The sequence below is a fragment of the Phyllobates terribilis genome, unplaced genomic scaffold (assembly GCF_046119375.1).
Source record: "Phyllobates terribilis strain yellow unplaced genomic scaffold, ASM4611937v1 Scaffold_5__5_contigs__length_657084704, whole genome shotgun sequence".
Classification (NCBI taxonomy): Eukaryota; Metazoa; Chordata; class Amphibia; order Anura; family Dendrobatidae; genus Phyllobates; species Phyllobates terribilis.
The window spans coordinates 61,707,478-61,734,865 of NW_027362765.1; the positions used below are offsets into that span (position 1 = coordinate 61,707,478).

The 27,388-nt window shown below is 45.0% G+C and overlaps 1 protein-coding gene across 4 annotated transcripts in view; it reads left to right on the forward strand.

The window, feature by feature from the left end:
- LOC141271995 (uncharacterized) overlaps window positions 1-27,388 on the forward strand; it is a 70,983-nt gene that overhangs the window by 30,773 nt on the left and 12,822 nt on the right. For 3 of the 4 annotated variants that reach the window (XM_073682265.1, XM_073682266.1, XM_073682267.1), the window contains exons 2-5: window positions 25,350-25,498; window positions 25,628-25,807; window positions 25,891-26,014; window positions 26,098-26,195. In XM_073682265.1, coding sequence (XP_073538366.1) covers window positions 25,421-25,498; window positions 25,628-25,807; window positions 25,891-26,014; window positions 26,098-26,195 — 480 coding nt within the window. In that variant the 5' untranslated portion in view covers window positions 25,350-25,420. Of the gene's footprint in view, window positions 1-25,349; window positions 25,499-25,524; window positions 25,571-25,627; window positions 25,808-25,890; window positions 26,015-26,097; window positions 26,196-27,388 lie in introns of those variants that run through there. The other variant, XM_073682268.1, reaches the window with a different exon arrangement.

The window sequence follows — 27,388 nt, forward strand, 5'->3', positions numbered from 1 at the left end:
AGTTGGTTTGCTGCATACACCTGGTGGCTATTCGATAGCCCTGCTCGGGTTATCATACGAAAGAGATTTTGACAATAATGTTCATCCAAGCCAAATGCGCTCCCAAGAAGCCAGTGAATACTATGGGTCTATATTCTCCAAACGATCTTTATTCCTCAAGTAAAAACAACGTGTTTGGGACTTTGTCTCAAACAGAATATTATCCCAGCAGGCTTACGTATGCATTTTAAAAGTACTTTTGAGGATGATGAAATATTTACGGATGAATGGTATGATATTTTAGATGACTGTTCATGCAATCTTATGAAGTTGTTAATCAAAAAAAGAAATATGCTGGCAAAAACTTTCTCTGACTTGTGTGAAAATGATCTGAAAGAGTTATCTTCTTATAAAACCCTCCCAATATATGAGGCCCTAAATAAGGATACCAATAGAAATCTGGAGGTTTATGAGAACAATTTAATAGAGGCCAAAACTAAGAAGATAAGACGGGATTTTTTTGACCTAAAAAATCGGAAAATAGAAAATAATGGTCAGAGAGATAAAAAGAATCATACATTTGGTCAAACAAAATCGGTGACAAATAAAGAAAGGAATCGCCCAAATAAACAAGAGGAAATGGTGAGGGGACTGCGAAGCTTTTATAACACCAAAACAAGAACTTTTTTGGGGGAGAGTATACAAGCTACTACAAATATAAAAAATAAATACACACCCCATGAGGCAGGTGTAATCCCCCAAAAAATCTCTAAAACCCCCCCCCACAAATATTGTTATTAATGGACATATTAATAAGGACATAATTAAGCTAACGGCTTCAACACCGGAGATAAGTCCATTAGTTATATGTGGTAACATGACCAATAGGGCTAATATAAAACCAAGTACAATAGATGCAGTGGAAATAGCAAGTGAAGGGGATGAATCGAGCAATTGTCTGTTTGATTTCCCATCTATTTGCTCAGTATTGTCTTTCACAAGGACACAGGACACTATGGACACACCTTTGAAGGATAGTGTGGAAAATTCTGTATTGAATAGCGAATTCACTACACATGAGACATCTAGCTCACCTAACCTCTTTACTCCCGTGATACAAGCACCTTCACCATCTCCAGCAAACTCCAACGTCTCTTTTTTAGAGATGGTAGTAAAGAGACCACCATTGACAGAAATATTATTACCCAACATAGAAAGTTGTTCAACAATAGCAGCCCCAATGATAGCACAAGGAGGGGAAATAAATACAATATTGAAATATTTCCCCCAAACTGCAACAAAATCCCTAAAAAGAAAAGGAGGACCTGAGGGTCTAGAGGAGGAAGAAAAAAAAGCAGAGAAAGAAAAGACACTATAGAAAATAAAATTGAGAACAGCACTATAAAAATCTTCAACTTGTCAAAATATTCCCGAACAAAATCTGAAGAAGCCGTACTCTTAAAAGGACTAGGCTTCTGTCCAACTCAAGTAGCAAAAGCATTTGATCTTTTTTTTGGATTTAAATAAATATATACGGAAATTGACTCTATTGCGGCATTTTGCTATATGAGAACGCACAAATGGCTGCAAATCAGACCAGAAGGAACATAAAACTGTGGAGATAAACTGCTGAATACTTACACAAAATAAGTGGTGTCACAATCCAAGTTTAATCCGGTTCAACATCGAGGTAGTAATTTAGATGATTTTTATTCCCTCGTTGTAGAGGAATTCCAAAATATTGGCTCTCATCCGAGGACTATACAAAGTAATGATAATAAGGAATAAATGGGTGGTAAAATGGGGAAAAAAATCAACAAAAAAACAAATATATATAGAAATAATATCCCCAAAAATGAAAGAGAAGCTATAAAAAAACTGAAGGAAAATAGAAATATTGTGATAAGAGAAGCAGACAAAGGGAGGGGGGAATTGTGTTACAGGACAGGGATAAATATTTAAAAGAAGCTTATAGTATACCTTCAGATGAAAAATACTATAAGAAAATGGACTTCAATCCAGCAAGACAATACAATGAAGAATATCATAAACTAATCGATGATGCTTATAAAAAAACCATCATTAACAAAAAAGAAAAAAGATTTCTTACAAATAAAACTCCCAACGCAACAATATTCTATCACCTACCCAATAGCGGGCATTGGCTCACGTACGAGCCAAATGTCGCACTATATCGATTTATTTTTACAAGATCTAGTGAAAAATCTTCCTTCTTTTCTACTGGATTCTAATCAGTTTATTAAGGATTGTAGAGATATTATCTGGGAAGACGACTTTGTGTTTATCACTATAGATGTTAATGCCCTATATTCTAATATCAAACATGAATTGGGACTGAAAGCGGTAGCGCACTATTTGAATGGTATTACAAATATGCCTGAACTATGAAAAAAATTTCTTTTAGCTGGATTAAAGTTTATATTGGAACACAACTTGTTCACCTTTCAGGGTCGGTTGTATTGGCAGCAGCTCGGGACCGCGATGGGGACTCGGGTAGCCTCAAGTTTCGCTAATCTATTTATGGGGCTATTCGAGTCCTCATCACCTATCTGTCAAAGACCATACAGTGCACATGTAGTGCTATATCATCGCTATATAGACGATCTAGTAATTATATGGAGAGGTAGTGAGAAAAAAGCAGCAGAATTTATAGATAAAATGAATGCTAATTAGTAGTGATGAGCGATAGTGATGAACGAGCATGTTTTGTTAACCCATGTAAGGAATGTGTAAGAAGCAGACATTCCTCACATGTAATAAAGCTGTCAAAAAGTCGCAAATCATGCACACGGGAGCGATTCAAACATATCACCGAGCAGCTGTAAATACTCGGAGCTCGCCCGAGCATACTCGGCGAAAGGGTTAACAAAACATACTCGCTCATCACTACCTGCCACTCATTGTAATGCCGCAGTCATGTTGGTTGTGGCATTACAGTGATTGGATGGCTGCACAGGGTCATCAGGTCTATATCAGACCTGGTGCCGTCATGCTCTTCACAGTCACTCCGGATCAGACAGTGTAGGGAGAGGTGCAGCTGCGTCAGGGAGAGATTTGCTTGTGTATTAGGTAGTGTAGGGAGAAAAACCGTACATTACACTTATCCATCTTAACAAACAGTCTTTTTGAGGACTAACTAATCCATCTACAGAGATATCAGGAATGCAGGGTATATAGGCAGGCAGGCAGTGTATATAGCAGACTGCAGTGCATATAGCACAAGTGGCTCCATTCCAATTCTGCCTTCTGCTGCTGTTAGCTATTTCTATACAAAGGCCCAGGTCTCAGGGGCCAGGAATACTTTTTTTTGGATCTTAAGCCTCATTATTTGCTTAAAAAGCAATCCAGAGAACACCGTTTTTCTGCGCCATTTGCTTGTTGGCACTGCAGAATATAGCCAGGTCCTTTCTATATTACAGCGCTAGAAATTCAGCTATTTAAAATTGTGTTTTCTCCGTCACACGAATCACATATACGTTTTCAGAAAATACTGCCATTTTTGGCCTCCATTCCAATTTTTTTTCACTGTGTCAGCGACATTTTTAACACCGGTTTGTTGTTCAAACTAGTTACCTACAGGCCAGGTATTTAAAACTCTGTTTTCTCCGTCACGCGGATCACATATAAGTTCGCTCCAAACTCAGTCATTTGTAGTGAGCGTGGAAGATACTGTCCTCCATTTAAAATGGGCAAGGCACGTGGCAAGGGACGGGGAACTGGACGTGATGGTGATGGTGCATGCAGAGGCCGAGGACAAGGCCATGGGCAAGCTGAAATTGTGCCACAACAAACACCCACATCTTCTCGCCCGACCTTCCTGTCCCAATTCCTAGGGGACCGCAGCACACCACTATTGAACCCAGATCAGTGTCAAAAGGTTGTTGGTTGGATAGCGGATAATGCTTCCAGTCACTTAGCAACCACCACCACCACCACCGTGTCTTCCACATGGTCAAGTCTCAGTAGCCGTGAGTCTGGACCGCATATTCCTCACCCTGATCCTCCTTCCTCCCACCATGCCGAGTGCCCGGAGACAACTGATCCCACACTTGGACACTCTGAAGAGCTGTTCACTTTTCCAGTTATAGATTCGGGCCTCTCGCCCGGTCCACTTGAAGCGGGGCAAGAGGAGATCGCGTGTAGCGATGTCCAAATATTTGAGCAGCCACGGTCACATGAATGCGACAGTGGGAAAGTGTCACAAGAGGTGGACGATGATGAGACACAATTGCCAGAAAGTCAGGAGGAGGACCAGAGTGCGGAAGTGGAAGATGAGGTGGTGGATGATATAGCAACTGACCCAACCTGGCAGGAGGACATGCAGAGCGAGGACAGCAGCACACAGGGGGAGGGAGGCAGAGCACCCCAACAGGCAGGAAGAATCAGTGTGGTGGCCGCAGACAGAAGGCAGGCAATCATTCCCCGTAACACAAACACGAAGGAAGTTGCCTGTACAACTGTTAGGTCTTCACGAGTCTGGTTGTTTTTTAAAGACTCTGACGTTAACCCCACAAAGGCCATTTGCACCACCTGCCAGGCCAGCATCAGCAGGGGTGGCAAAACGACCAGTCTGACCACCACCAGCATGATCAGGCACATGGCAGCAAAATTTCTGAGAATACAATATATCTGAGGAAGACATGATCTTGTCGAAACGCGTTGTATTTACTTGAGGAATAAAGATCGTTTGGAGAATATAGACCCACGGTATTCACTGGCTTCTTGGGAGCGCATTTGGCCTGGATGAACATTATTGTCAAAATAAATGTTTTTGAGGTGTAGATGACATTAGCAGGTGAGTGATCAGATGTAGGGAGTGAATGAAAGATTTGAATCAAGTATGACCCCTAGACAGTGGGCATGTTGCTGGGGAGTAATGGTGGAGTCACACACGGAAATGGTAATACCGGGCATAGGTAGGTTGCAACCTCGTGTTGGAACCAGACATTGTGCTCAACCGTAGAGGTGTAGCCTGCTGCAGTTCTGTATCCTTGTACCTTAATCATTGACTCAGTGGGCCATGAAAGACTAGTACCTGATGACTAGTGAACTTAGACATGTGGTAGTCGAGTTTCCAAACGAATGTATTACTGGATGCATATTGATGTTTCCTGGCCAAAAATATGGATAACTTGAATAAAATGGAGGAAGAGCATGGCAAGCAGTAGATGATAATGGTGATGATGACCACCTGGATTGGCCACTTTAAAGACAACAATGATGAGGAGGAGGACAGTCTTGCTAACATCGCTAGCCAGTTTCTTTTTCCCACGTGAGCTGGTTATACTGCTTCATGTGGTGGTGGAGAGCCGCAGTTCTTAGATAATTTGTGCCAGGACATCCATGACTTTATTTGTGGCTGCAGAACTTACACACTGCAATAGAGCAATCTCCTGACAATCTCCTGACAAAATAGAAAATAATTCCATCACCAAGTATGCCCATACATAGTCAGCACCATCTCCACATCCACGACCAGACACTTTTGAGCCAACAGCAGCTGAGGCTTCACTCCCTCCTGAGTTGAGTGCAGTAAAAGCAGATCTGCCTCTGGATTTTTAGTACAAGTATCAGCTTTTTAGCTCTATTTTTTTGTATTTTTTTATTTTAAAGCACCACTGATTCCACAGTGCTGTACATCTGTACATGTGAAAAGAGTTTACATACAAAAGACAAATAAAAATTACAATATAAGACTGGTAAAGAGCTGGAGAAGGCTAGAAGAGCTTACAGTGTAAAAGGGCTTACAGTCTAGTCTCCAATTTCACCATTATTCTCTAATGACAACACTGTCTCATCCCTTGATCCTGTTCCCAGGTCCTGTCCACCATGTGTGGGTAATGTCCTGTGCTCCTTGTTATCCCCATACCATCTCTACATTTTCCCTGACTAGAGTGCCACTATGAGTGTAGCTGCCACTATCAATGCTACCATCATGGCAGCCAGTCGCACTACTGCTATAACCACCAACTCAGCTTGGTGATTGAGCCATGTTCTTCACCTCCTCTGTCCTATTCCCATCATGCACAAATGCTGAATGTTCTCATCCAAAGCGTCAACTGGAAAATGTTATGTGGCCTTGGAGATAAGGCACCTGACTAGGTGGCAGAGAAGACAGAGATGTCGTAAACTGATAAGGCAGCTGAAGAGGAGGAGTGTGCAGAACACTGATTCAAACTGATGATGTCACTGTCAGAGGTAACATAATCAGGCTGTGACTGAGATGAGTGTTGTGTCATATAGTCTGTAATGTCCTCCACTTCCTCCCCACTAATACTCTTCCTGGAGTCAAAGGAGAATTGTGACCTGCATTTGGTAGCACTACTAACTGGGTGGTTGGCGTCTCAGTGCTGCTACTTGTGACTCATTCTTATTGCCAGATGCTGTAGCATGTTTTTTTCTTTCTTTTACATTACCCTAATCACTGCAATTGCCATTTTTTCTTTTACTATACATTTTTAATTATACTAGATTTATCTTTTGTTATTTGCATATACTGAACGTCAGCAACCACACCGGTCTTACCTAAAAAACTTGATCTCTTTGATATCTCTCCTTATCAATTAAACCTGCATTATTTTTTTCCTGACACACTATTCATCACTGTTGTGTTGTCTCATGTTAGCTGTATAGTTTCTGCAGTGTTTTATGCTTTTCTCCCTCTATCTCTATGACAAAACTATGACCTGTGACGTCTACTCAATATCCAGATTCACCACAATATGGCTGCTGCATTTCCTCTTTCTGCTTTTATAGACTATGCTAGTTCCTCATGATTGGCTGTGCTGTACCGGTTGATATAATAGCTTCAAGCTTTTGTGAAACGCGCTTCGGGTTTTTTGGTGGGTGAGCCTTAAATGTCTTGATTATTATATGCACTATTTGCTCTTTATGTGACTCTATTTATGGGGAATTCTTTTATTTGGCACTCCAATCTAAACTACTGTGTGACTACTATTTGATATTAAATCTCTTTATTTATCATCTGGGTAATATATACATAGATGTATCTGACTCGCCCCCTGGGCCATGTTGTGCAGCGTTGCGCATGCGGGGGAATACCCGGAGCCGGATCCGATGGGGGTTGTAGTCTCCGAGTGGCGGGGACCCGGTCCGCGCCCAGGGTGGTCAAACTAAGTGGCGTTATTGATATGATGGTATTAGTGTCCGACTACGCCACCCGTTGAATGCGGCTATGAAGCCGCCGCTGCAGGGCAGTCCGCTGAGGCCGGTGGTACGGATGTGCAGCGTGGATGGTATAACCCCCAACGGGAGGGGTATAGCCTCAGGGCAGCTGATGAAGCAGGAAAAGATGATAGTGGTAGTGGTGGTGTGACAAGGAAGCTCAGAGACGTGCAATTGCAGTTTTCACAGCTTTACTCACAGTTCAGTTCTTTATCAGGTCCCTTGTGTACAGCTAGGACCACCCGAGCCGTGCTGCGTCCACCAGGTGCGGGACTCGGCCAACTCCCAGGCAGTTCCAGAGCGTGGTCCTGAGCTCCCCTCTCTTCCTTTCTACTGGCCGTCCCCACCAGGGATCCACCTTTGTCCGGCTCCCTCGGGCCTTCTGGTGGTGAAACCTTTCCCGGCTTCCCTGACCCTATACGTGGTTTGCCTTCCTGGTGGATATGGCGAGGGGTCGCGCCAAAACTTGTCCACGACTTCCGGTTCCTGGCTGAGGATATTTGGCCTCCACCAGTTTGGGATCCGGTACCCTGTTCTGCCAACCCTTCACCCGTTAGCTCGTGGGATCTCAGGGTTCCCTCTTCTCTTGTGTCTCTGGGCCTCTCTTGGTGTTCCTGTTTCTCCTTCCTCTGTCTCTCTGCTTCAGGCCTCCACTCCAGGCCTGACTCTGGAGCTGGGCCCAGACTGAGCCACAGCTCCCTGTCAGCCCTCTCTGGCTGAGCTCCTCTCTAGACTGACCCGGACTGGACCCTGATCTAAGATGGTGCCCCCCTTATATACTCCCTTCTGACACCCGAGCCCAGGTGACTAGCACCCAATGGGCTCCTACCTATGCCCAGAGTCCCTCCTCTCTCTGCTCCTACACCACTGGGATGTTCCTCCCCCCCCCCACTCCAGCCGGGGACAGAAGCTGTCGTACCTGCACATCTATCTGGTGGGAGTACCGTTGGTCTGTCCCCCGGAAATGGGGTGAGTGTAGTGCATGCAGCTAACTGAGCTCAGTTCCACGCTCCATCCTTACCCGGGAGTGGAATACCACACCTCTGGTTCGAGGTGCAATACCCCTGTAGCAGCCGAGTCCTCGGGGTGCTACATATCCTTTGCACATTTTTTTTTATAGTGATTGGTGTCTGTTTACTATAGAGGTTTCCCTATTGACTCACCCAACAACATGTCTCTCCGTCTGTCATAATGGATATCTACATGGTTTTTAAACAATAATTAATATCAATCATTATTTTTAATATTGGTATTTACTTTAGTTCAAGAACTGTTTTGTTGCTTGCGGTTTCAATCTTCTGCAATGTATAAAATGACGGAGGCTATTTTAGTTTTATTGTGCAAAAATATATGATATTATGCAAATTCCCCTGATTCAGTTAATTCCTAAATTAGAAGCAAATTCCCAATGAATAAACTCACTTATCTCTATTTATATCTCCTCATGTTTCTTATTATTTCGAAGTGATGCACAATACAAAGTTATATTGTGGTACCGTGTTAGCCAAAAAAATCGATATAAATACTTTTATGCAACAGAGAAAGAAAAATTTGGGAATTCAAATTGATAAGGATGTTCAATTCACTGACAACAGGACTCAATATAACACCTGGGTTTATGACTCACTACATGGACACAATTCACACCTCCAGACAATTAAACATTCCCATGGCCTCTCATTTTGCAACCAAAAAAAAAACTAATTTGATCTCCCTAACTTATCAGTAGGAGGCATCACAACTAGTGTTGAGCCACCCCCGTAGTGTTCGAGTTCGGTTCGGTTCGTCGAACACCCGTGTGTTCGCCGAACTGTTCGTCGAACTGTTCGTCGAACACCTTCGAACACCGTTAAAACCAATGGCAGGCAAACAAAAACACATGGAAACACATAGAAAACACCTTCAAAGGTGTCCAAAAGCTGACAAACTGCTCAGAAGACACAACTAACACATGGAAAAGTGACAAGTACATATAGTCATGCGAAAAGAAAAGAGGTGGAGGAGTAAAAGGAGGGGGAGACACAGATATAGGCATGTCATGCCCTTCTAAAATCCAAAAAGTGAGAAGCCGACACGTTCAGTCCGCTCCTGCCCGTGCCACCTCCGCGTCGTCGGGTTTGTGCCAGAGCCGCGGTGAACCCTGACGGCCAGTCCCCCTCTCCCAATACTGGTGCCTGTCCGCTGGTGGGTCGAGCGAGCCCCCCTGTGGTGGAGGCAGCTCTAAGCTTTTTAATTTAAATTGTCTCTCTAATTTGAATGAATACACTTTAAATCCATTTACAAGGATCTATTGGAGGGCAAGTCTCATGCCAGCAGCCGCGTAATTCCAGCTCCAGTAGCGTCCACTAAAGCTGCTGCAGTTAAAAAGCTTTTATAAGGATCGAGCTCGGCTGTCCACCGCAAGGCATCCTACTGCCAGTCCCAGCCCCTATGCCTTGGGGCGCCTCCTGATGCTCTTCACTGAGTATCCCGTGGTCCCGAAGCATTTCCTTTGAAAAAATTAAGTGTCCAAACTACAGGTGGTGTAGCTTGCTTAACAGCCGGGATAATCCGCTGACTAGCAGACACTGCTACTAGGCACAAAGTATTTCCTGGGCTAGATGCAGTTAAAAATTTGTAATTAGATACTCTCGTTGGATGCTGAGAAAGCATTCCATAGAGTCTCCTGGCACGCCATATATGATTCTCTTAAAAAGCTTGGGGTAGGGGTCTAGGGGACCCTTTTATAGCCAAAATCACGGCCCTGTATCGCAATACGTCACCTAGGCTGCAGATAAATGGAACTGTAGCACCCTGAGGGCTCGGTTGCTACAGATGCATTGCACCTCACCCAGAGGTGTGATATCTCACTCTCAGGTAAGGATGTAGTGTGGATCAGGACCCGACACCTGCATGCATTACACCACATTGCCGTGGGGCAGGGCGACCAATATGCCCCTGAGATGGGCACGACAGTCCCTGTCCCTTGCTGGAGTGGGGGGAGGGAACACTGAGGAAGGGGAACCCTGTAGTGCAGGAGCAGGGAGGAAGCAGTTCCTGGGTGCATTGAGAAGGGAGTATAAAAGGTGGGCACCATCTTAGTTCAGTGCAGAGAAGTCTGAGCAGAAGTGGCAGGGAGCAGGGACTCTGCATAAGCTCTGCTCCGGAGGCGGGCCTAGTAACAGAGGCCCAGGCCTGGAAGAGGGAGAAGGAAGGAAGAGGAGCGGAGAAGGCTCCAGGAACGAGGAACGAAGGGATCCCAGGGGTGCGGACGGGCGAGTCGCCACCGCACGCCCGAATCCACCTGCGTGGAGGGGTCAGGCCAAAGGGGGAGACCGGTCCCCGAAACTAGTGGAGGCAGGAAACGACCCTCAGCTAGAAACAGGAGGCTGTGACATTTTATGTGGCGCAGCCCCTCGCTACACCCGCTAGGAAGGCACCACATAGGGTCAGGGAAACTGGCGCCAAGTTTACCAAGAGGAGGCCCGAGGCAGCCGGACAGAAGGGTTGGTAAGAAAGGCCAGACAAAGGACACACAAAGGGGGTCCTGTGAAGCGCTCCAAAGTTATCTGGGAGTTGTCTGAGCCCCTCACCTGGTGAGCACAGTACGACGTGGGCAGCCGTTACCTGCAGACGTGGTCTGGATAATAAGAACTGTGAGTAAAGGCCCTGGACTGCATCACTGACTCCGTGTCGTTACTGCTGCTGCCCTGCACCATCACCCCCATCCTCCGCATACACTGCCCTGAGGCTATACTCCTCCCGTGGGGAGTTATGCTACGCTCTGCTGCACCCACAACACCAGCCTCAGCGGTCTGCCCTGGAGCGGCGGTTCACTCTGACCGCAATCCACGGGTGGCGTAGTCGGACATTTAAACATCAAAACCACATAAATAGTTCCGCCACTGGTTTGACCGCCCTGAGCCACGGAACCGGGTCGCCGCCACGGAGACTACAACCACCAGCATCCACCAAAAAGGGTCCGGCTCCGGGTGTCCCAAGGCCCAGGGGGCGCATCAGAACATTTTCATCACCTTTCACAATCACCAATGGGACAAGGCAGGGATGTTCTCTGTCCCCTCTCTTATACATCCTAGTGACGGAGCACCTGCTCTCATCAATTCGCCATAACCCCAATATTAGGTGGATTGAGGTGGGAGGCACCGAGTACAAGTGCTCTCTATTTGCTGATGATGTCCTAGTATATATCACTCAATCACATATATCCATCCATGCTGTTATGGCTGAAATAGATCACTTTGTTACATGGTCAAATTTTAAAATCAATGCAGCGAAGTCTGAGGCCCTCGATGTCTCCCTCCCCAAATCCATATAGGATTCCATCCAGTCCAACTTTCCCTTTGCCTGGCCCTCACAGGGTATCAAATACTTAGGAATTCCTATTCATAGAGACCTCTCCCATCTATATTATCTTAATTTTGGGCCCTTTATTGAACAACTCCATACAGACCACGGTTGGCAAGTTAGAACTGTAAGATTCACTACGTGAACCACTGGTGTTTTGTGGAAAAGCACATGTACACTGTGTTCCAAATTATTATGCAAAAAGTGTTTAGGAGTGATAAGGGAAGAATTTGTTTGTTTGTCAGTTAAACTCATTGATGGTGATGTGTGTCAGGGCTCTTTATATCACTGTAAGCAATTGCAGACACCTGTGCTAATTAGTTTGGCAGGTGTGTCCAATGAAAGGCAAGACTACTTAAGAAGGCTGTCTCACATTATTAAGCAGCCTACATTTTCTGCCAAAATGGGAAAGAAAAAGGATGTGTCGGCTGCTGAGAAGCAACAAATTGTGGAGTGTTTAGGTCAAGGCATGACTACAATCAACATTGTGCGATGATCAGGATGAAGTGTCTTGGCAATCAAGAAGTATGTAGCTGATTCACAGTACACACGTGTGCGTGCTGATAAGGGCAAATTGAGGACTCTTTCCTACAGGCAATTACGTCAGGTTGAAAGAGCAGCGGCAAAAAAGCCTTGTCATAGCAGCAGACAAGTTTTTGAAGCTGCTGGTGCCTCCAACGTCCCCCGAACAACAAGATGCAGGGTCCTTCAGAGGTTTGCAGCTGTGCATACGCCATCCTGTCGACCTCCTCTATCCACTTCACACAAGCAGAAACGGCTCCAGTGGGCCAAACATTACATGAAGACTGATTTCAAAACTGTTTTGTTCACGGATGAGTGCCGTGCAGCGCTCGATGGTCCAGATGGATGGAGTGGAGGATGGCTGGTTGATGGACACCCCACGCAAACACGGCTACAGCGCCAACAAGGAGGAGGTGGAGTAATGTTTTGGGCTGGAATCATGGGGAGAGAGATTGTCGGCCCCTTTAGGATCCCTGAAGGCGCTAAAGATGAACTCCATAATGTATGTGGATTTTCTCAAACAGCACTTCCTGCCATGGTTCAAGAAGAAGAACCGTGTATTTCACAGCAAGATCATTTTTTTGCATGATAATGCACCATCTCATGCTGCACATAAAACATCTGCATCTCTGGCTGATATGGGCATAAAAGGGGACAAACTTATGGTGTGACCCCCATGCTCCCCTGACCTCTACCCCATTCAGAACCTTTGGAGCATCATTAAAAGGAGTGTCTATGATGGCGGGAGGCAGTTCACATCTAAGCAACAGCTCTGGGAGGGTATTCTGTCCTCATGCAAAACAATTGAAGCAGAAACCATCCAAAACCTGACAAATTCAATGGACGAGAGAGTTCAGAAGCTCCTTTCGAACAAGGGGTCCTATGTGAAAATGTAACATCACCTAGAATAAAGTTTTGAGTTGAAAACTGTTTGATTTCAGTTTCTAACAACCTGCTAATGCTTATAATTTCAAAAATGACCATTTTTTTTGTCTTTATTAAAATGAAAAGGTTGATCGAAAAGTTTGGGGGATCTAAGAATGTGGCAACCCAGTAGTCATGATTACTTTGAATTCTGACAATATGAGGGTCATGCTGCAGGTAGTGCAGCAAGAAGGCACTTATGTGTCTTGCGCATCTCGGAGCCCCAAAATTATTTTCCGGGCTAGATGCAGCTAAAAATTATTATTAATTTTAAATCTGGTGAAGCTTTAGTATAGATGGCCTAATAGGATCAGTGCTGCACACTGCTACAAAGCCCAAATTATTTTCCAGTCAAGATACAGATAAACATGATTAGTAATTTTAAATCTGGTGGAGCTTATTATAGATGGCCTAATAGAATCAGTGCTGCACACTGCTACAAAGCCCAAATTATTTTCCAGCCAAGATACAGATAAACATGATTAGTAATTTGAAAGCTTAAAACGGTTGGTAGGGTGATTTTAACCAATCATCAAGCTTTTACTCTCCCCAGGATGACACAGGGGTAGAAAAGTCGTTTCGGATCCATGATTTGTTCATCTTTATGAACGTGAGTCTGTCTACATTATCAGTGGAGAGCCGCGTGCGCTTATCTGTCAGCACACCACCAGCAGCGCTGAACACACGTTCAGACAGAACGCTGGCTGCGGGGCATGACAAGATCTCCAAGGCATAAGTGGCTAGCTCCGGCCATTTATCCAGATTGGAAGCCCAAAAAGAGCAAGGGTCCAGTGACACAGTCATGGCTTCAATGTTTACTTGGAGATACTCCTGTACCATCGTCTCTAGGCGTTGACTATGTGTCAGACTTCTTGTCTCCTGTGGCCTTGCAAAGGATGGGCTAAAAAAGTGGTGAAATGATTCCGCAAAATTGATGTTACCAGCAGATACTGTAGTTCTGTTACGGTTTGAGTGCTGAACACTTGACGGTCCCACGGTTGGCAAGTTGGAACTGTGAGATTCACTACGTGCACCACTGGTATTTTGTGGAAAAGCACATGTAAGATTCTGCAACAGTCTCTGCTGATACTCCGGCATGCGTGCATCCCTTTCTATGGCAGGAATAATTTCTGCAAATTTACTTTTGTACCGGGGATCTAACAGTGTGGCAACCCAGTAGTCAGGATTATTTCTAATTCTCACAATTCGAGGGTCATGTTGCAGGTAGTGCAGCAAGAAGGCACTCATGTGTGTTGCGCATCCAGGAGCACCAAGTCCCTGTTGTGTTGGTGGCGAGGTAACAATCATGCTTCCTTCCTCTCTCCTCTCCCCCCAACCTCGCACAACAGAAATGTGATCAAGGTCTCCCTCATCTGATGAGTCTTCCATCAGTTCGTCCTCCACTTCTTCCTGGGCTCCTGCACCTTCCTCACTAGTTTGGCTGCTACCATGCACCCTGGTAAAACGATCTCCCCCACCCTCACATGCCTGCCACCTTGGTGCTGCCGACCGTCTGGACCTTGCAGATGTTAGCCCTTCCGCATACAACTCCTCCTCCTCTACTTCCTCCACCTCCTCTTGTGCCACAACCTGACTCCGAATTCTGTTTAACATGTGCTCCAGCATGTAAATCACCGGAATAGTCATGCTGATAATGGCATCGTCAGCACTAAACATCTTCGTCGCCATTTCAAAACTGTGCAGAAGGGTGCATAGGTCCCTGATCTGAGACCACTCCTCCAGCGTGATTTGCCCCACCTCTGGATCTCGTTGGCCCAGGCTATACGTCAGAACGTATTGCACCAGGGCTTGTCGGTGCTGCCACAGTCGCTGCAACATGTGCAGAGTTGAATTCCACCGGGTAGGCACATCGCATTTTAGCCGGTGAAGTGGCAGGCCCAACGACTTCTGTAGAGATGTAAGTCGCTGAGCTGCGGGATGCGAACGGCGGAAGTGAGCACACAGCGACCGTGCCCTCTGCAGAAGGCCATCTAGTCTGGGATAGTGGGCTAAAAATTGCTGGACAACCAGGTTCAACACGTGAGCCATACAAGGCACGTGTGTGACATTGCCCCGGCGAAGGGCCGCACCCAGGTTTGCAGCATTGTCGCACACGGCCTTCCCTGGTTTCAGGTCCAGTGGAGACAACCATTCATGAAATTGGTTCTCCAGAGCTGACCACAACTCCTCAGCTGTGTGACTCACATTTCCCAGACATTTCAATGTAAAAACCGCCTGATGACGTTGAGCCCTACTGCCAGCATAGTAAGGAGGTGTGCAGGATCCCTTCTGCGCAGTTAGAAAGCTTGTGGCATGACCAGACAGGCTTTGGGTGCAGGTGGAAGACCGAGAGGAGGTTGAGGAGGCAGAAGCAGTGGAGGAACTTTGACATAAAGAGGATTGACGCACAACTCGTGGGGACGGCAAGACTTGGACAGCAGCCCCTTGTCCTGCTGTCACCATAGTTACCCAGTGCCCAGTCAGCGACATGTAACGCCCCTGTCCATGCTTACTCGTCCAAGTGTCTGTGGTGAAATGCACCCTGTCACACACAGAGTTTCTCAAAGAAGCGGTGATGTTGTGTGCGACATGCTGGTGGAGCGCAGGCACAACTTTCTTTGAGAAGTAGTGCCGACTGGGCATCTGGTACTGGGGCACTGCGACAGACATAAGGTCTCGAAAATCCTCTGTGTCCACCAGGCGGAAAGGCAGCATTTCTGTAGCCAAGAGCTTGCAGATGGTGAAATTCAACCTCTTAGCTTTCTCATGGCTAGGAGGAAATGGTCTTTTACTTGTCCACATCTGAGGGACCGAGGGCTGGCTATTGTGCTTAGATGGGGTTGATAAGGGTGTCCCCGGCAAACTGCCGGTCTGTGAGGAAGATGCAGGCGGACATGTTAGGTTGCCTTGATCCAAAGGTGGTGCTATCGATGTCGGACAGCGCTCAACACCAGCTGGTGTTACCACCTCCAAAGAAAATGATGACCTGCCAATCACGCTGGCTGTTGCGGGTAAAGAGGTGGCAGGTCTGCGCCCCAAAACAGGTGTGACTGCTGTCCCCCCAGTCACAGAGGATGAAGAGGCTGCGGATGCACAAGATATGGCAGACGGTGGTTGGCCCGGCCGGCTAGGCCGCATTGTAGCACACTGAGCTTCCCACTGCAACTTATGCTTCATGTCCATGTGCCGGTTCATGCATGAAGTACTCAAACTATGTATTTTTTGGCCTCTACTTAGCTTTTGCTGACAAATGTTACAGATAACATGAGTTGGGTCATCTTTATCGATCTGAAAAAATGCCCAGGCTATGCAAGGCTTAGCACCCATGCGACCTGAAGAGCCACCACGACTTGTGGTGAGAGGCAGAGTTGTGTTTGAGGATGCAGTTGTTGACATGCTTCCAGTACTACGTCTCTGTCCAGGAAGGCGCAACCTGACCTCGTCGTCACTAGCATCTTCCTCCACCTCCTCTGCTGACCTCATCTCTTGGCTGACTGTGGGTTGACAGTAAGTGGGATCTCCAACCTCATCATCATCACCCTGTGCGTTATCACACCCGTCGTCCTCAGAGCCAACCTGTTCCTGCCCTGACAAAAAACTAAAGTTGTCGCTCCAATCAGGTATTTGAGTCTTATCATCGTCTTCCTCATTGTCTCCACCAACAGGAGTTACAGTTTGGGAATGAGGGTCTACATCAGGGGTCTCAAACTCGGCTGGGTATATGGGCCGCACATGGAAAAAATTTGAATTTGGGGGGCCGCATTCTTTGTTCAATGTGACATTTTTAGTGATACCATTTTTTTTGTATACACCTTTTGAACATTTTTGCCGTGTTTATTTTTTTATGGCTTGGGTCGTTATGGATGTGGCAATAATAAACGTGCACTTTTTTGTGTTTACTTTAGTTTACATATAAAACAGCATTTTTAGTGCCCAATATTTTTTCATGCTTTATTTTATTTTTTATTTTTTTTACTATTTTATTTCCCCCAATTGGCCACATACAGTAATATTGTCTTACAATTAGCATCATATAGTAATAATGGAAAACATCTTGTAGTAATGTTCCCCATCCAAGTCCCCATCTTGTACGAATGTGCCCCATCCAGGTCCCCATCCTGTGGCAACGTTCCCCATCCTGGCGCCCATCTTGTACTAATGTGCCTCATCCAGGTCCCCATCCTGTGGCTATGTGCCCCATCCAGGTCCCCATCCTGTGGCAATGTTCCCCATCCAGGTCCCCATCTTGTGGCTCTGGTCCCCATCTTGTGGCTCTGTGCCCCATCCAGGTCCCCGTCCTGTGGCTATGTGCCCCATCCAGGTCCCCGTCCTGTGGCTATGTGCCCCATCCAGGTCCCCGTCCTCTGGCTATGTGCCCCATCCAGGTCCCCTCTTGTGGCTATGTGCCTCATCCAGGTCCCCATCCTGTGGCTATGTGCCCCATCCAGGTCCCCTCTTGTGGCTATGTGCCTCATCCAGGTCCCCATCCTGTGGCTATGTGCCCCATCCAGGTCCCCTCTTGTGGCTATGTGCCCCATCCAGGTCCCCGTCCTGTGGCTATGTGCCCCATCCAGGTCCCCATCTTGTGGCTATGTGCCCCATCCAGGTCCCCATCTTGTGGCTATGTGCCCCATCCAGGTCCCCTCTTGTGGCTATGTGCCCCATCCAGGTCCCCGTCCTGTGGCTATGTGCCCCATCCAGGTCCCCTCTTGTGGCTGTGTGCCTCATCCAGGTCCCCATCCTGTGGCTATGTGCCCCATCCAGGTCCCCTCTTGTGGCTATGTGCCCCATCCAGGTCCCCGTCCTGTGGCTATGTGCCCCATCCAGGTCCCCATCTTGTGGCTATGTGCCCCATCCAGGTCCCCATCTTGTGGCTATGTGCCCCATCCAGGTCCCCTCTTGTGGCTATGTGCCCCATCCAGGTCCCCATCTTGTGGCTATGTGCCCCATCCAGGTCCCCTCTTGTGGCTATGTGCCCCATCCAGGTCCACATCCTGTGGCTATGTGCCCCATCCAGGTCCACATCCTGTGGCTATGTGCCCCATCCAGGTCCACATCCTGTGGCTATGTGCCCCATCCAGGTCCCCTCTTGTGGCTATGTGCCTCATCCAGGTCCCCATCCTGTGGCTATGTGCCCCATCCAGGTCCCCTCTTGTGGCTCTGTGCCCCATCCAGGTCCCCTCTTGTGGCTATGTGCCCCATCCAGGTCCCCGTCCTGTGGCTATGTGCCCCATCCAGGTCCCCATCTTGTGGCTATGTGCCCCATCCAGGTCCCCATCTTGTGGCTATGTGCCCCATCCAGGTCCCCTCTTGTGGCTATGTGCCCCATCCAGGTCCCCATCTTGTGGCTATGTGCCCCATCCAGGTCCCCTCTTGTGGCTATGTGCCCCATCCAGGTCCCCTCTTGTGGCTATGTGCCCCATCCAGGTCCCCATCTTGTGGCTATGTGCCCCATCCAGGTCCCCTCTTGTGGCTATGTGCCCCATCCAGGTCCCCATCCTGTGGCTCTGTGCCCCATCCAGGTCCCCTCTTGTGGCTCTGTGCCCCCTGTGCTGTTCTTCACACACATAAAATAGAAAAAAAAAGAAGATGATTCTCACCTGTCCTCCGTTCCCTCGGCGGCCTTCCTGCAGATGTGGCCCGCAGGCACCACAGAGTCAGACCCCTTGACGATCCCGACCTGGTCCAGGAGGAGCCGCCGACAGCAGCGCTGCATTGCCGCACAGAGACCGTCTCCCAGCACTGCATTTCCAATGTCAGCCGCCGGCCAATCAGAGGCCAGCAGCTGACATCTGCATATGGCAATGACGTCATACTCGCTGCGCCGACACGCAGATATCAGCTGCTGGCCTCTGATTGGCCGGCGGCTGACATTGAAAATGCTGTGCTGGGAAACAGTCTCTGTGCGGCAATTCAGCGCTGCTGTCGGCGGCTCCTCCTGGACCAGGTCGGGATCATCAAGGGGTCTGTGCCTGCGGGCCGCATAAAGCAGCCTCAGGGGCCGCATGCGGCCCGCGGGCCGCGTGTTTGAGACCCCTGGTCTACATTATGGTCAGAACCTTCTGCGTCTGGTCCTGGATCCGACTCATAAAGATTCTGGGCATCAGTGGAGATCATTTCCTCGTCTGGATTCACAGAAGCGCTGGAGTCGACCTCTGATTCCCAGGCTATAGTATGAGTAAACAGCTCTGCAGACTCAACCATCTGTTCTACCTCATACTCAGACGGGCAGCTGGAGATTTGGGAGCTGTGAGGAAGCAAGTGCGATTGGGGTGACACCTTTGAGGACTGGAGTATTTGTGATGTTGAAGTTGATGTGGAGGAGAGCCCACTTAAAGGAGCACTTGATATCCGTTGAAGCACCTGCTGTTTTTGTGCCTCATCTGGAATTTGTAGCGATTGGCGTGGCCGTAAGAAAGGGATCTTATCACATTGTCCGCTAAAAGAAGTAGACATTTTAGTTTGGCTGGAAGATGGTCTTTCTTCTGCAGATGTTACTGTTGCTTTAACACCTACCCCACGGACACAACCTTTTTTCCCCTTCCCAACACGCCTATTCCCCTTTCCACCAGCAGCAGGCCTTTTTCCACTCATTTTGGTGGTTAACTAATTCACAACTCTGGAGTTGTTTGCACAAAAAAACAATGGATGGGAACCGAGCAGAGCTGAGTGGCCAAACTGTGGTATTAGGCCAAAACTATTGGCTGGGTTAGATGCAGAAAAAAATTATATTCAATTTGCAACCTGATGGAGGTCAGTATAGATGGACTAATAGAACAAGTCCCACACACAGCTAGAAGCCCAAATATTTTTTCAGAGGTAGATGCAGAAAAAATTTTTATTCAGTTTGCAACCTGATGGAGGTCTGTATAGATGGATTAATAGAACAAGTCCCACACACAGCTACAAGCCCAATATTTTTTCAGAGGTAGATGCAGAAAAAAAATACATTCAGTTTGCAACCTGATGGAGGTCAGTATAGATGGACTAATAGAGAAAGTCCCACACACTGCTAGAAGGCCAAATATTTTTTCAGAGCTAGATGCAGACAAAAAATTATTTTGAATTTGCAACCTGATGGAGGTCAGTATAGGTGGACTAATAGAACAAGTCCCACACACTGCTAGAAGGCCAAATATTTTTTCAGAGCTAGTTGCAGAAAAAAATTATATTCAGTTTGCAACCTGATGGAGGTCTGTATAGATGGATTAATAGAACAAGTCCCACACACAGCTAGAAGCCCAAATATTTTTTCAGAGGTAGATGCAGATAAAAATTATTTTTAATTTGCAACCTGATGGAGGTCAGTATAGATGGACTAATAGAGAAAGTCCCACACACTGCTAGAAGGCCAAATATTTTTTCAGAGCTAGATGCAGATAAAAATTATTTTTAATTTGCAACCTGATGGAGGTCAGTATAGATGGACTAATTGAGAAAGTCCCACACACTGCTAGAAGGCCAAATATTTTTTCAGAGCTAGATGCAGATAAAAATTATATTCAATTTGCAACCTGATGGAGGTCAGTATAGATGGACTAATAGAACAAGTCCCACACACAGCTAGAAGCCCAAATATTTTTTCAGAGGTAGATGCAGATAAAAATTATTTTTAATTTGCAACCTGATGGAGGTCAGTATAGATGGACTAATAGAGAAAGTCCCACACACTGCTAGAAGGCCAAATATTTTTTCAGAGCTAGATGCAGATAAAAATTATTTTTAATTTGCAACCTGATGGAGGTCAGTATAGATGGACTAATAGAGAAAGTCCCATACACTGCTAGAAGGCCAAATATTTTTTCAGAGCTAGATGCAGATAAAAATTATATTCAATTTGCAACCTGATGGAGGTCAGTATAGATGGACTAATAGAACAAGTCCCACACACAGCTAGAAGCCCAAATATTTTTTCAGAGGTACTGTAGATGCAGATAAAAATTATTTTTAATTTGCAACCTGATGGAGGTCAGTATAGATGGACTAATACAACAAGTCCCACACACAGCTAGAAGGCCAATATTTTTTCAGAGGTAGATGCAGAAAAAAATATATTCAGTTTGCAACCTGATGGAGGTCAGTATAGATGGAGTAATAGAACAAGTCCCACACACAGCTAGAAGCCCAAATATTTTTTCAGAGGTAGATGCAGATAAAAATTATTTTTAATTTGCAACCTGATGGAGGTCAGTATAGATGGACTAATAGAGAAAGTCCCACACACTGCTAGAAGGCCAAATATTTTTTCAGAGCTAGATGCAGATAAAAATTATATTCAATTTGCAACCTGATGGAGGTCAGTATAGATGGACTAATAGAGAAAGTCCCACACACTGCTAGAAGGCCAAATATTTTTTCAGAGCTAGATGTAGATAAAAATTATATTCAATTTGCAACCTGATGGAGGTCAGTATAGATGGACTAATAGAACAAGTCCCACACACAGCTAGAAGCCCAAATATTTTTTCAGAGGTACTGTAGATGCAGATAAAAATTATTTTTAATTTGCAACCTGATGGAGGTCAGTATAGATGGACTAATAGAGAAAGTCCCACACACTGCTAGAAGGCCAAATATTTTTTCAGAGCTAGATGCAGAAAAAAATTATATTCAGTTTGCAACCTGATGGAGGTCAGTATAGATGGACTAATAGAGAAAGTCCCACACACTGCTAGAAGGCCACATATTTTTTCAGAGGTAGATGCAGAAAAAAAAATATTCAGTTTGCAACCTGATGGAGGTCTGTATAGATGGACTAATACAACAAGTCCCACACACAGCTAGAAGCCCAATATTTTTTCAGAGGTAGATGCAGAAAAAAATATATTCAGTTTGCAACCTGATGGAGGTCTGTATAGATGGATTAATAGAACAAGTCCCACACACAGCTAGAAGCCCAATATTTTTTCAGAGGTAGATGCAGAAAAAAATATATTCAGTTTGCAACCTGATGGAGGTCAGTATAGATGGACTAATACAACAAGTCCCACACACAGCTAGAAGCCCAATATTTTTTCAGAGGTAGATGCAGAAAAAAATATATTCAGTTTGCAACCTGATGGAGGTCTGTATAGATGGATTAATAGAACAAGTCCCACACACAGCTAGAAGCCCAATATTTTTTCAGAGGTAGATCCAGAAAAAAATATATTCAGTTTGCAACCTGATGGAGGTCAGTATAGATGGACTAATACAACAAGTCCCACACACAGCTAGAAGCCCAATATTTTTTCAGAGGTAGATGCAGAAAAAAATATATTCAGTTTGCAACCTGATGGAGGTCTGTATAGATGGATTAATAGTACAAGTCCCACACACAGCTAGAAGCCCAATATTTTTTCAGAGGTAGATGCAGAAAAAAATATATTCAGTTTGCAACCTGATGGAGGTCAGTATAGATGGACTAATACAACAAGTCCCACACACAGCTAGAAGCCCAATATTTTTTCAGAGCTAGATGCAGAAAAAAATTATATTCAATTTGCAACCTGATGGAGGTCAGTATAGATGGACTAATAGAATGATGCTATGCCCAAAAGATTTTACTTCACTAGGTGCAGTAAAAAAATTGGTATTCTATACACAGGTGGTATATCTTGCAACACAGATAGGCTACTCCACTGACTAACACACTCTGCAATAGGCCAAAAAGGATTAGCTTTGCTAGATTCAGCCAAATGCTGTGAAAAAAAACTTGCACAGCACTGGCACAGACCTGCCTGGCAAAAACTGATAGGAACTGATGTAACCTAGTCCTGAAAAGGACTCCAATTACAATTAGTCTTTACTCCCACAATCTATCTATTTAAGAGCACAGACCTGCCTGATAAAAGTCGTAGGAAATGCTGTAACCTAGTCCTTAAAAGGACTGCAATCACAACTATTCCCTACTCCCAAGCTATCTGTAGATTTGTGCGAAAATTGGCTTGAAATTAACAAGGTATAGCGCACACAGCAACAGCGGTGCCGTCTAACACGCAGCTGCAGCAGTGAGAAAATGGTGGCGACGGGGAAAATGGCTGGGTCTTATAGGGCAAGGACATGTGACATACACTGCCAATGACACATGCCCTTGCTTGTGTGAAAAAAAGCACTTCGCTCCGTGTGTGCGCTGCTGATAGGCTGACAGATTGCACCTCCCCACTGTAAATGCGGGAAAGAGAAAAAAAAAATGGAGATCTTCATTGTTCCTGCAGAGATCCATCCCCTGCCCCTCCCCCCACCCCGCTGTACACTCAAACTGCGTATTAACATTAATTTTCATCATTACTGAGAAAAAATCCAGTTATGATTTTGGTGCACGAACAGTTATCGAACATAACCTCGAACAGCCGAATTTTTCTCAAATTGTTCGTGTTCGCCGAACGGCTCGAACACCGCCCAAAACAGCTCGAATTTGAGATTGGCGAACAGTTCGAGTAGAACAACGCTCATCTCTAATCACAACTTACACCTCATGAACAAATGTCTTGTTGTAACATCTCTTAAATGTTGTGCCTTTTGTCTTATGAATTCGGTTGTAATCTTGCCTGACGAAGGAGCCTCTGTGCTCTAAAAGCTTGCCTACAGTTATATGAAAAAGTTTGGGCACCCCTATTAATTTTAAGCTTAATGTTTTATAAAAATTGGTGTTTTTGCAACAGCTATTTCAGTTTGATATATGTAATAACTGTTGGACACAGTAATGTTTCTGCTTTGAATTGAGGTTTATTGTACTAACAGAAAATGTGCAATCTGCATTCAAACAAAATTTGACAGGTGCATAAGTATGGGCACCCTTATCATTTTCTTGTTTTAAATACTCCTACCTACTTTTTACTGACTTACTAAAGCACTTTTTTTGGTTTTGTAACCTCATTGAGCTTTGAACTTCATAGCCAGGTGTATGCAATCATGAGAAAAGCTACTTAAAGTGGCCACTTGCAAGTTGTTCTCCTGTTTGAATCTCCTCTGAAGAGTGGCATCATGGGCTCCTCAAAACAACTGTCAAATGATCTGAAAACAAAGATTATTCAACATAGTTGTTCAAGGGAAGGATACAAAAAGCTGTCTCAGAGATTTAACCTGTCAGTTTCCACTGTGAGGAACATAGTAAGGAAATGGAAGAACACAGGGACAGTTCTTGTTAAGGCCAGAAGTGGCAGGCCAAGAAAAACATCAGAAAGGCAGAGAAGAAAAATGGTGAGATCAGTCAAGGACAATCCTCAGACCATCTCCAGAGAGCTGCAGCATCAACTTGCTGCAGATGGTGTCACTGTGCATCGGTCAACTATACAATGCACTTTGCACAAGGAGAAGCTGTATGGGAGAGTGATGCGAACGGAGCCGTTTCTGCAAGCACACCACAAACAGAGTCGGCTGAGGTATGCAAAAGCACATTTGGAGAAGCCAATTTCTTTTTGGAAGAAGGTCCTGTGGACTGATGAAACCAAGATTGAGTTGTTTGGTCATACAAAAAGGCGTTATGCATGGCGGCAAAAAAACACAGCATTCCAAGAAAAACACTTGCTACCCACAGTAAAATTTGGTGGAGGTTCCATCATGATTTGGGGCTGTGTGGCCAATGCCGGCACCGGGAATCTTGTTAAAGTTGAGGGACGCATGGATTCCACTCAGTATCAGCAGATTCTTGACAATAATGTTCAAGAATCAGTGACAAAGTTGAAGTTACGCAGAGGATGGATCTTTCAGCAAGACAATGATCCAAAACACCGCTCCAAATCTACTCAGGCAGAGGAACAATTACAATGTTCTGGAATGGCCATCCCAGTCCCCAGACCTAAATATCATTGAACATCTGTGGGATCATTTGAAGAGGACTGTCCATGCTCGGCGACCATCAAACTTAACTGAACTGGAATTGTTTTGTAAAGAGGAATGGTCAAAAATACCTTCATCCAGGATCCAGGAACTCATTAAAAGCTACAGGAAGTGACTAGAGGCTGTTATTTTTGCAAAAGGAGGATCTACTAAATATTAATGTCACTTTTCTGGTGAGGTGCCCATACTTATGCACCTGTCAAATTTGGTTTGAATGCAGATTGCACATTTTCTGTTAGTACAATAAACCTAATTTCAAGGCAGAAACATTACTGTGTCCAACAGTTATTACATATATCAAACTGAAATAGCTGTTGCAAAAACACCAATTTTTATAAAACATTAAGCTTAAGATTAATAGCGGTGCCCAAACTTTTTCATATAACTGTATATATTTTTTTTTTTTTTTCTTTTCTGGTTAGCCAATAAAGGTATCACTCCGAGAATACTTTTGTCATTTTTGGCATAAAAGTATTTACATTTATTATTTCGAATAATTATATCATCCTACATGGGATCTTTATGACTTTATATCGGCCTCTCTTCCCATCCAGGTCCCTACAATATCAGATCCACTCAGTGGAGATCTTCTATATAAGAGAATTTTCCTGATTGACCATCAAGGATGGATAGGGACAGGGACAAGATGGCGGAGAGGATAACACACCTCACCCTAGAGATCCTATTCCGGCTTACTGGAGAGGTGAGAGATTCTGATGACGTCACATTACATCATTCTTATCTATGGGAATAACAGATGGACAGAACTGGAGAGGTGAGGACTCTGGAAATGTCTGTAGTGAGATTTATAAATATGTCTCTCCATAACCAGGATTACACAGTAGTGAAGAAGATCTCTAGTGAGCACTGTCAGGCCCCTTTGTCTGAGAGATGGGGAAGACCCCTGAGCCCAATCACAGGGCCATCACCTCACCCCCTGATACATGAGGGCATTGATGACCTGAAGATCCTAGAACTCACCTACAAGATGATTGAGCTGCTGACTGGAGAGGTGAAACTGCTGGGAATGCTGGGAAATTATACAGTGACGCTATGAAGGGATTGGGGGGATGACGGTATCATTGTATGTGTCAGGTTCCTATAAGATGTCAGGATGTCACAGTCTATTTCTCCATGGAGGAGTGGGAGTATTTAGAAGGACACAAAGATCTGTACAAGGACGTCATGATGGAGGTTCCCCAGCCCCTCACATCACCGGGTAATAGACAGGACTAAATACACACGGCCTATTATTATCTGTATGTAAAGAATGAATTAAGTCCCTGTATGTGTTTCCTCCAGGTGTATCCAGTGAGAGGGCAACACCAGAGAGATGTCCCCGTCCTCTTCTTCCACAGGACTGTAAACAAGAAAATCCCAATGCCTATCAGGATCATCAGGTAGGTGGAGAGGTGTCTTGAGATCTCCTTATGATGTGTAGAAGGTTGAGAAGGTCTTGTGTTCAGTCCTGTTTTATTCATCCTTGTTATACACCGAACAGCCAATTAATTAGAGACACTGGTCCTTTGCTGATTGGAGCTTTCTTGCATGGAAATTAGATTTGTTACTGTATCTAAAATGAAGTTATCAGTTTTCAGTGTGAATCTGCATCAGAGTAGGAAAATCAAGCTTTCTAAGTGACTTCATATAACCCATGGTCCTTGCTTCTAGATAAGCCAGGGCCAGTATTTTAATAACTAATATTCTCATGAGGTGCTATAGTATCAAGAATATGCTGAGAATGAAAAACATCCAATCAGAGGGGAATCGTCCTGGGGAACAGGTAGTGCAGAGTCATAATGTCCAACTAACATGTCCGAATCGTTATTGCTTAGCAAAGATGGGCTATATAACAGAAGATGACTAGAGATGAGCAGATCGATCAGTGAAGAGTCGAGTTCCAGTCGAATATAAAGAAATTTGAGTGTTCGTGAGAATTCAAACATTTTGAGATTCAATTCGCGGTTCGCAAAAAAAAGCCTTGCCCGACACCATTTCCCACAATGCTGAAGCATCAGACAGCGGGTTAATGTCTTTTTGTATGGCCACACGGTCTTCCCCATAATGCCCTTAATAATAATTTTTATTAATACAGCGCCAACATACTCCACAGCACTTTACAATTAAGCGGGGGCGTGTACAGACAATAAATTCAATACAAGGTAAGACAGTTTAACCCCTTTACCCCCGAGGCTGGTTTGCACGATAATGACCAGGCCAATTTTTACAATTTTGACCACTGTCACTTTATGAGGTAATTACTCTGGAACGCTTCAACAGATCCCACTGATTCTGAGAATGTTTTTTCGTGACATCTTGTACTTCATGATAGTGGTAAAATTTATTTGACATCACTTGCGTTTATTTGTGAAAAAAATGGAAATTTGGCGAAAATTTAGAAAATTTCGCAATTTTCAAACTTTGAATTTCTATGCACCTAAATCAGAGAGCTATGTCACACAAAATAGTTAATAAATAACCTTTCCCACATGTCTACATTACATCAGCACAATTTTGAAACCCACATTTTTTTTGTTAGGGAGCTATAAGGGTTAAAAATTGACCAGTGATTTCTCATTTCTACAACAAAATT